This window comes from Halictus rubicundus, unplaced genomic scaffold (assembly GCF_050948215.1).
Source record: "Halictus rubicundus isolate RS-2024b unplaced genomic scaffold, iyHalRubi1_principal scaffold0047, whole genome shotgun sequence".
NCBI classification, from domain to species: domain Eukaryota; kingdom Metazoa; phylum Arthropoda; class Insecta; order Hymenoptera; family Halictidae; genus Halictus; species Halictus rubicundus.
In genome coordinates this window covers 359,428-369,913 of record NW_027488588.1, presented here as the reverse complement: position 1 = coordinate 369,913, position 10,486 = coordinate 359,428, and the positions used below count along the sequence as shown (strand labels likewise).

At 39.2% G+C, this 10,486-nt stretch overlaps 1 protein-coding gene across 1 annotated transcript; it reads right to left on the bottom strand.

Annotated features, from left to right (window-relative positions):
• Positions 1 to 3,761: 3,761 nt before the first annotated feature.
• On the bottom strand, positions 3,762 to 8,276 carry LOC143363436 (uncharacterized). The gene is made up of 4 exons (XM_076804015.1): positions 8,089 to 8,276; positions 7,607 to 7,732; positions 7,008 to 7,131; positions 3,762 to 3,879 (listed from the first exon to the last, which is right to left on the bottom strand). Exons 2-4 carry the CDS (start codon positions 7,695 to 7,697, stop codon positions 3,762 to 3,764), a joined length of 333 nt encoding a protein of 110 aa, XP_076660130.1. The 5' UTR covers positions 7,698 to 7,732; positions 8,089 to 8,276.
• Positions 8,277 to 10,486: the final 2,210 nt, after the last annotated feature.

Below are 10,486 nucleotides of genomic sequence, written 5' to 3'. Positions count from 1 at the left end.
TTAATATTATTATAAAGCGAAACACTTGTAAGCCCTCTAGCTTATGCGCTATACAAAATCCCTGCTTGTAAAGTAAAGTCAAACTTCGAATATCTGATTCAGCACCTAATTCTGAATAAATCGATAATTTTGTTGTTTTTTAAAAATACGGATACAACTTATTTAATCAATCCTCAATTTCCCGAATCGTAGCCGATGAATGCAGGTAGGTTCAAAACTGCGACTTATCCCCAAAAAATTATAATCCGCCCCACCTGGGACATAACAAAAATTGGTGACAGCGGTGGGATAAAGCGCAGTGACAAAGACCTTTGATCAACAAAATATTAGAAAGTTTTGGAAAGAACCTTCAATATATGAGTATGTATGTATATCGGAAAATTAGTCCAGAGAAGCTGCTATCAATCCTCAGCACATCAACTTGTATGGGTAAACCAGTGATAAATTACATCAGAAACCCTGATATCCCAGAGACCAACTATATAAAATCGATGAAGGTAATAGCGGGACAAAGGATCAATTCAGAAAGACAACAATGCCTGTCCCAAGGCCGAATTATCGCCCAGAGGAAGAGGTGTTAGAAGAATTCTACGGGCCTATAGATGGGATAGTACCGACCCACTATCCAGAAACATACCGGAACCTCCTGAATCTGTACTGTGTCGTCGCACCACGACAAGAGACGTCCTATATACCTCACTGAAATAGGATATGTCGTGCGTGTTATGGCCGCCTGATCAGAAGGGAACAATGGTATTGTGAAGAAGGAGGCTGGCACATCTTGTGTCAGCTAGATCCAGCCCAAACCTACTCCAAATATGGACTGCCCGCCGGGAATTTTCCGGACCGAGACGTACGGAGGAGACGTATGGACTACCGCCCCGAAGAGGAGGTATTGGAGGAATTTTATGGGCCGATAGATGGGGTAATACCACACCATTACCCTGAAACGTACCGGAATCTTCTAAATTTATACTGTGTGTGTACATCACAGCAAGAAGCATCGTACGTGTACCACCAAAATAGGATATGCCGGACATGTTATGGCCGCCTAACCCCAAGAGAGCACTGGTACTACGAGCAAGGGGGCTGGCACATCGTGTGTCAGCTGAACCCGGCCCACACCTACTCCAAATGCCAAGACTGCGGTCGGCAACTAGGAAGGGTCCGTCAGGCATGGGAGTGCACGGAATGCATCGAAGAGAACTTCGAAATGAACGTGGACGAGTGATGACCTGATCCACACTGGCTACGCCCAAGAAGTAGTCACCCGATGGTGACAAGCGCACCCACACCATGTACACATTTTTTTTCTTCTCATCCCATTACATTTGGATCCTTCAGTGCAGGAATATTAGCAGTCCTTATAATCCTCAAATTTATAAAGGTGTCACGTCCGGTGGTTCGACCGCCAACGAATAAACCCTCAGATGAAGAATTATTATGAATTATTATGGACATCCGATGATGTCGCGCGAGGAGAAGTAAAAATAGGATTAAGATATATGTTAAAAATTCTACGCAGTAAGGTAGCACGAGAAACGTATCCAACTTATCTTCCTGCAAGACACGCAGATGAAGATCAGTTTTCACCCTGAGAAGAAACAGGAAAGGTGTCCAATTATGCCAAATTATAAGAAAAGACGCCGACTTCATGGTAAAAAGATCCTGTCGGCATACAGCTGACTAGTCAGGAGACATCAAGAAGATAAAAAGATGCAAGGTAGAGACTCCTGTGCCAGCATCTTTGAAAAACAAAGGACTGTCCATCTCATAAAAAGGGGGACCAACTCCTCAAATTCAGTTATAAACAGTCAGTCGGTCAGACAATCGTGAACAATCAGTTATTCAGTCATAGTCAATAGTCCAGTAACCTCTTTTGAAGTTAAAATAGTTCATTCAGTTGTTTCGCGACAAACCGTTTCAAAGACCAGTGTCAGCAGTCGGAGTATATTGTAACCGAATTCGAACCCGTGATCACGGTAATATTAATATTATTATTATTATTATCAAACTATTTATAAGCACTCCAGTATATGCGCTATATAAACCATATTTGTAAAATCAAATTTGTAATCTCTGATTCAGAACCACACTTTGAATAAATCAATAATATTGTTGTTTTCAAAATAAGGGTACAAAGTTATTTAAACGATCCTCAATTTCCCGAACCATAGCCGGTGTATGCAGGTAGGTTTGAAACTGCGTCCTATCCTCTTAAAATCGTAATTCATCCCACTCGGGACGTAACACTATCAAAGCTTGCAAAGGAGTATCTTTGTGTTATGGCAACATCTGTTCCTTCCGAAAGAGTATTCTCAAAGACTGGCGAAATAATTAGTAAAAAAAAAAGAAATAGATTAAAAGACAATATAGTGAATAAAATATTGCTTCTTAATATGTACAAAATAAATCCTTTATTATGTCTATTTCGTATATTTTCGTTTTATCTACGTTTTTTTCTTGCCGAAATGTTCCAGTATTTCCACTCGCGGCATTTCTATACTCATGTCAGGTCGGAACTCACAGTCAAATTTAAAGCATCGAGATATTTGAAGGAATCATTTGGCAATCGATACATATAGTACAGAAACAGCTTATAGTGATCATGAAAAAATTACTTCTGTGAATTTGATTGCAAAGTGGAAGAACATTGACCCCTTCGACTCGATACTTTCATACCTCCCTTCATATATTAATGTATATATATATAAGGCGCTAAAACTCATGGAACGTAAAGAATATATTTCGCAGAAGTTATAAGGGAATAGCAATCCCTAAGACCCGTATCCTATAAATTACAAATTCAAGAAAACAAAATCTATTCAAATTAAAACATTGATAAAGAAATAATGAGGAAATACCTGCAAAATTACTTCTTAACCGTTGAAAACGAAACATGAGGCCCTGGGGTGTCCGAGGAACCAGTGCGTGAGGTAAAGAGCGAACCAGCACTGCATCCGTTGGCGAACCTCACCCATTTGAAAACACTGAAAATAAATAATAACATGTATCACTCAATGAATACATATATAGAAACAATTTATAGTGATCATGAATAAATAACTTCTGTGAATTTGATTGCAAAGTGAAAAAACATTGACCACTTCGACTCAATAATTTCATACCTCCCTTCATATATTAATGTATATATATAAGGCGCTAAAACTCAAGGAACGTAAAGAATATATTTCGCAGAAGTTATAAGGGAATAGCAATCCCTAAGACCCGTATCCTATAAATTCCAAATTCAAGAAAACAAAATCTATTCAAATTAAAACATGGATAAAGAAATAATGAGGAAATACCTGCAAAATTACTTCTTAACCGTTGAAAACGAAACATGAGGCCCTGGGGTGACCGAGGAACCAGTGCGTGAGGTAAAGAGCGAACCAGCACTGCATCCGTTGGCCAACCTCACCCATTTGAAAACACTGAAAATAAATAATAACATGTATCACTCAATGAATACATATATAGAAACAACTTATAGTGATCATGAATAAATAACTTCTGTGAATTTGATGCAAAGTGAAAAAACATTGACCAGTTCGACTCAATAATTTCATACCTCCCTTCATATATTAATGTATATATATATAAGGCGCTAAAACTCATGGAACGTAAAGAATATATTTCGCAGATGTTATAAGGGAATAGCAATCCCTAAGACCCGTATCCTATAAATTCCAAATTCAAGAAAACAAAATCTATTCAAATTAAAACATTGATAAAGAAATAATGAGGAAATACCTGCAAAATTACTTCTTAACCGTTGAAAAGGAAACATGAGACCCTGGGGTGACCCAGGAACCAGTGCGTGAGGTAAAGAGCGAACCAGCACTGCATCCGTTGGCCAACCTCACCCATTTGAAAACACTGGAAATAAATAATAACATGTATCCAATGGCAGAAGGTGAAGTTTCCAAGCTACTACACGCGGTAAGGAAAATAAATTGTAGGGACAACTTGAGAATAAATGAAGGGATCGTTTGCGGTGCAATTAGAAATTGTCTCTACCTGAAATACTTGCACTTGTGAAGACTTCATTCAACGTTGATGAACTCAATGGATACATATACAATAGTATATCATGAATAAATTTCTTCTGTGAATTTGATTGCAAAGTTCAAGAACATTGACCCCATCGACTCAATAATTTCATAGGGTGGATAATAAAAATTCCCTTGTAGATTGTTATGACACACAGCCATTTCGGAGGAAAGACCATTAGACCTCGGGATACTTTTACAAGGGTCTCGAGAAGGCCTAAGCATTTTTTATATACACGTTACCAGTTAAGGCCTAATCGTCACGGGTTAGGCATCCGCGTAGTGCATGAGGGTTAGAGACCCTAAGGCAGACCCCTTGGGCCATCAGTTTGGGGACCCCTAATAAACATAGTTGCCAGATGACTGGAACAAAGTGACTCTTCTGCCAAGTCCTTGGAAAATCTAGCTTTTCCAAGGAAGCATTGTTCCCAAACTCGATGGTCCTCGCCCTCATGGGACAAGGGGGTAATAAACATGGGACAAGGGGGTCACGTGCTGGTCTAGGCACTTTCTCTACGCGTTTGACTTGGGGTGGGGACTTCCTCCACCACCAACAGGGGTTGCATACAAATGACTCCTCCCTCAAGTCAATCAGCAAGTGAGATTTCTTTCCCCCAAAAATGGGACCATCTCCCACTCTTCTCCAAAGTCACCACCGAGGTGAAGAGCGAGCTGACCCCAGAGCAGAAATTAGATACAAACTTGTTCTCAAAGGAAACCGAATAATCACCAGTCCGAATGTAAACTGTATATAGTCATTGTTCTAATAAACCAAAGTTGTTATTGCAAAGGAAGGTGTCGGGTCATTAATTCGACAAAATAACACGCAGAACCTCTCCTACAATTGCGAGAAACTGCACGACATAACATAGATTTTAATGAAAGAACTCTCCTCCATCCTAAAGAACAAATTCGGTCATTGAAAATAGGCAGAATTCGCAATGGAGACTCTGACAGTTTTTTGCAAATATCTCAGAAAATAAAGAGACCTCCGTACAGTGCGGACAAATGGTCTGTCTTCGGGCACTTCTCGTAATTTGGTTATTAATGTATATATTAATGTACAATAACCAGCAAAACTGAGTCTACACTATTTGAAGCAACATAACTTTTTAAAAATTAGATCAAATGACTTGAATTTTATTGAGAAGTTAGAAGGATTAGTTTATTAGACGAGGTGTAGGAAGGAATGGGAAGAGGTGGAAAGGTTGCAGGAGAGGTTTCTGAGGTGGGTCCTAGGAGTAGAGAGGTACGCACCGCGGTATATGGTGCGGTAACAGCTGCAGAGGGAGTTGTTGAGAGGGAGGGCGGGGTTGAGGGCATGGGGGTACCAGAAGAAGTTGAGGGTGGAAAAAGGGGGGGAGCTAGCTAGGTTGTGCTGGGAGCAGGGAAGAGGAAGGGGCAGAAGGGGAGGGGAGGTAGTAGGGTGGGTGAAGGAGTGACGGCGTTTTTGGGAAGAGAGGGGCTGGACAGCGGAGGAGGCGGAGGAGATGATGGAGGAGAGGATAGAGGCAGTGAGTGAGGAGATAGTGAAAGGGGAAAAGAAGAAGCAACAGGGGAGAGATGGGAAAAGATAGGAAGCGCAAGGTACAACATGTGGTACGGGAGGGTGAAGGGAGAGCGGATACCGGGGTATCTGAAGAAAGGCTGGGGAGAGAGCAGGTGGCAAAGGGTGGCCAGGTACAGGTTGGGAAACGAGATGAGAGGTGGAAAGTATTGGTTGGAGGAGGAGAAGAAAGTATGTAAGGTCTGTGGGTGAGAGGAGGAAACGTGGGAACATGTGTGGGAAATGTGTAAGGGAGGGTTGAGGGGAGTGGTTGGCAGGGGATGGTGGGGAAGTATTAGGGGATGAAGGAGGAGAGGAATGGATGAGGAAGGTGGATGAATGGAGGAAGAGCAGGAATGGAGAGATATGGGAGATGAAGTAAATGGAGAGAATGCATAGGAATGGAGTGAAAGAGAGAGCAGCCGAAAGAGGAGGTCCAGGAGGCATGGGAAGGATGGGTGAGGTGCAGGGAGGGGAGAGAGCAGAGAAGCATGTATGTGTGGGACAGGGAAAAATAATAACGCGGCGGATATTAGTGAAAGATCGTTCTCTCTCTCTATGGCGTGTTTTTAGGACACGTTTAATTAAGTTAGGGTAAGTTAGGATAAGTTTAAGGTTAAGATTGGGGTAAGAGGGAGATGTAATTAAAATTGTAACCCCGAGGGGAATCAATAATTGATATATATATTAGACGAGGTGTACAAAATTTTTGAAAAAAATTTTAATTGGTCGGAATCGCAAAAGAAATAGTAAAAGTTGGTTTTTTCAGCTTTTTTATCAGAGCCTGTATTGAAAATTTAAGGAATGTATTTGATTCGCTCGAATAAATTATATCTACGCTTAAAATTTCACAGATATTGGTTAATTCGATTACGAGTTATAAACGATTAAAAGTGTGATTTTAAGTCGAAAATCATGAAAAACGGCAATTTTTCCACTTTTAAGCGTTTATAACTCGTAAACGAATTAACCAATATCGGTGAAATTTTCAGCATGGATGTAATTTACTCAAGCGAATCAAACACATTTTTTAAATTTTCAATACAGGCTCAGATAAAAAAGCTAAAAAAACCAACTGTTACTATTTCTTTTGCGATTCCGACCATTTCAAACTTTTTTCAAAAATTTTTTACACCTCGTCTAACAAACTAAACCTTCCAACTTCTCAATAAAATTCAAGTCATTTGATCAGATTTTTAAAAAGTTATGTTGGCTCAAATAGTGTAGACTCAGTTTTGCTGGTTAGTGTATGTATATAAAGCGAGAAAACTCAAGGAACGTAAAGAATATATTTCGCAGAAGTTACAAGGGAATAGCAATCCCTAAGACCCATATCCTATAAATTCCAAATTCAAGGTAACAAGATCTATTCAAATTAAAACATTAATAAAGAAATAATGAGAAAATACCTGTGAAATTTCTTCTTAACTGTTGAAAACAAAACACGAGGCCCTGGGGTGACCGAGGAACCAGTCAGTGAGGTGAACAGCGAACCCACATTGCATCCAATGGCCGGCCTCACACTTGAAAACACTGAAAATAAATAATAACATGTATTCAACGGCAGAAGGTAAAGTTTTTAAGCTACTACACGCGGTAAGGAAAATAAATTATAGGGACAACCTGAGAATAAATGAAGGGATCGTTTGCGGTGCGATTAGAAATTGTCTCTACCTGAAATACATCCACTTGTGCACTTCATTCAACGTTTATAAACTCAATGAATAGATATATAGAAACAACTTATAGTGATCATGTATAAATAACTTCTGTGAATATGATTGCAAAGTGAAAAAACATTGACCACTTCGACTCGATAATTTCATACCTCGCTTCACGTATTAATGTATATACATAAGGCGCTAAAACTCGAGGAACGTAAAGAATATATTTCACAGAAGTCATAAGAAAATACCAATCCCTACGACCCATATCCCATAAATTCCAAGTTGAAGAAAACAAGATCTATTCAAATTAAAACATTGATAAAGAAATAATGAGGAAATACCTGCAAAATTACTTCTTAACCGTTGAAAAGGAAACATGAGACCCTGGGGTGACCGAGGAACCAGTGCGTGAGGTAAAGACCGAACCAGCATTGCATCCGTTGGCCAACCTCACCCATTTGAAAACACTGGAAATAAATAATAACATGTATCACTCAATGAATACATATATAGAAACAACTTATAGTGATCATGAATAAATAACTTCTGTGAATTTGATTGCAAAATGGGAGAACATCGACTCGATAATTTCATAGGGTGGATAATAAAAATCTCCTTGTACATTTTAACCAAAGAACCCTCCCGCGCCCTAAAGAACAAATTCGGTCATTCAAAATAGGCAGAAGTTTACATCAAAATGGACAGTTTTTGCAAATATCTCGGAAAATAAAGAGACCGCCGTACTGTGCGGACAAATGGCCTGTTTTCGGGAAAACTTATCAAAATGTATACTCCAAACCTAATCGCCATAATACGTACTTACAACACACGGCACTGACACGAATGGCTGCTCTGAAGTGAATACTGGCCGACGCTTGCGAGCGAATGTTCGATGGCATTCCTTCGACCGCCTTCGGAACCGATCTTCGCTTCTTTCTCTGCAGCTTCCCGTGGACCGTCGCCGCGCCGCCGCGTATACAATGTATGTTGGCGGTTCGTCGGCGTGCTTGCCGCTGCGCGATGCCCAGGCTGCCACATGTCCATTTTCATCTGTCTTTTTCGGCGGTTTATTTGACTTCGAATAATTTCCGGAGGCGCGTTCGAATGCTGTAACGAGGACGAGCAGTCAAAGACTGGCGCGCGCGTTGCAATGTATGTGGTTGTATCGCCCAATGACAAAGCAAGGATCAAATAAAACTCTAGTCTATATATAGACACTTATGAATCGTAGTTCTTTTTAGACCTTTGAAATTTTGAATCATTTCATTTTTGGTTTAATTTAGCTTTACACATGAATTTATTGACTCTGTTGTAAACATTTATTTCATAATAAAAAAAGAGAGACCGAGGTGTGTGCATGAATAATAGTGGTAAAGTATTTTTAAGTTATAACATTCGCAAAACATCGTATCCGGACCTAATCTAATCATACATTATCATTATTAGGATCATACTCTTATGCAAATGCACGTAGACTTTTTGACAGTGATACTGAAATAAATGTAATGTAACAATTACAATTTTTATTCTGTTATAACGTCTGACACCTGATCGTTCCATACTCCGGGTAAAAAAAAAACATGTCCACTTAGGACCCTCCTCCCTATAAATATCCAACATTTAATAAAATTGAAAGATTCCCTTTTCAGTTCCTTTCTTATTCGTTATCCAACACGCCGGTGTTTCCATCTCGTATTCATCAGTCAGCTACACATCTGTAGGTAATACCATACCACAGACGAGGTATAGGAGTAGACCAATCACCCAATGTATTATTCTGTCTCACGCTCGGGGGGCTCTAGAGCCCCCGTACTATTCCGTGTCACATCCTACCGTATCATCCAGAACTAATATTGTGGAACCGATATTCTACAATGGCGCTGTTGCTGATATAATTTTAAATCTCATGTCGAGGATTCATATGATGAATGAAACAAAAGAATGTTGTTTCCTCTTAATTCCATTACGGCTGACACGCGAGTGCATCGAAGGAGACGTAATGTAATAATAATAATAACGTAACGTCTCCGGCTGAGAATATTTTGGTCCCGGATCGAATCCCGCATGGAACGATTTTTTTTTCGTTAAACACTTTTTTCTTGTTCTTTCTACTACATCAGTCGTCTTCCCTGTGCAATTACAACTACAACAGTGTAATAACATAATTATAAAAAATTAAATTAGTTCAATATTAGCCAAAAGTAAGAATGTAGTTTAAATTTAATTAAATAAAATACGACGTTGATATCATTAATTTCATTTGACTATTTAATAGCTACTTATTCAATGTACTTCTGATATTGCTTTTCATTCGCAGCATATATATTCTAATAAATTTAATTATTTGGGATTGATAAAAGATTGAACAACAATATTTATAATAACTAGTTTTGAACATTTTTTAAGGGTAATTAAATTTAAAAAACAAAAAGAATGATTTAAAAATACAAAATATATTTCAGTATATACCATTAAACCCGATTCTTTTTAATTTTTTCAGTTTAAATTTTACTTTGGTATTGTTCCGTCACAAGACAAAACAAATATTTCAATATAACCAAACATCTGGGTGGCAGACTTCGGCCTACCTCCAGTTTATCATGTTTGTAATGCACTAGCATTTATGGTAGCGGCCCGGGACAAAATTTACAACACTTTACCGGGCGCAGGTTTATAACGCCTTTCCGGACCCATCGAGTGAGGGTACCGCGCGTCCACCTCGGCACAAGGTTACCCTCCCTTTGGCAATGGTAGGCGCCAACGAAGATCAATGACAATGATTGACCAATCACGAACAAATTAGAAGACAGAGATTCTTAGACCCCACCCACACCGAGATTAGCTGCAAGGAGTGAAGAGACGACAAGACCAGTCAACCAACTAGCCTCAAATAAACAAGTATTCCTCCGAGCAACCGTAGAGTCGTAGTCCACCAGAGCAGCAGCGGTCGTAGTATCCGCGTATTTCTTTTTATTTCTTCGGTTCTGTTAACGTCAGAGTCGATAGTGCAAACCGACACGGACAAGAGTGTCCCTTGCACTGCATTCCAGACAGAGTTGGGCACTATTTAGATAACAAATTATTTAAATAAGGATTCGAATCAAAGATATTTTATCTTTATTCGTTATTCGAAAGTTCGAATAAAAAAAGTATCTCTGTCGAATAAATAATTTTATTAGACGAGAATTTATCGGACGAATAGAGAGAATTTTTTTTATTCG

Excerpts from the sequence above, each read along its gene's own strand:
- LOC143363436 (XM_076804015.1), bottom strand. The coding sequence starts at position 7,697 with ATGCTGGTTCGGTCTTTACCTCACGCACTGGTTCCTCGGTCACCCCAG. Across the intron at positions 7,132-7,606 it reads GTTAAGAAGTAATTTTGCAG|TGTTTTCAAGTGTGAGGCCG; the intron begins GTATTTCCTCAT and ends ATTTATTTTCAG. Across the intron at positions 3,880-7,007 it reads GTTAAGAAGAAATTTCACAG|TGTTTTCAAATGGGTGAGGT; the intron begins GTATTTTCTCAT and ends ATTTATTTCCAG.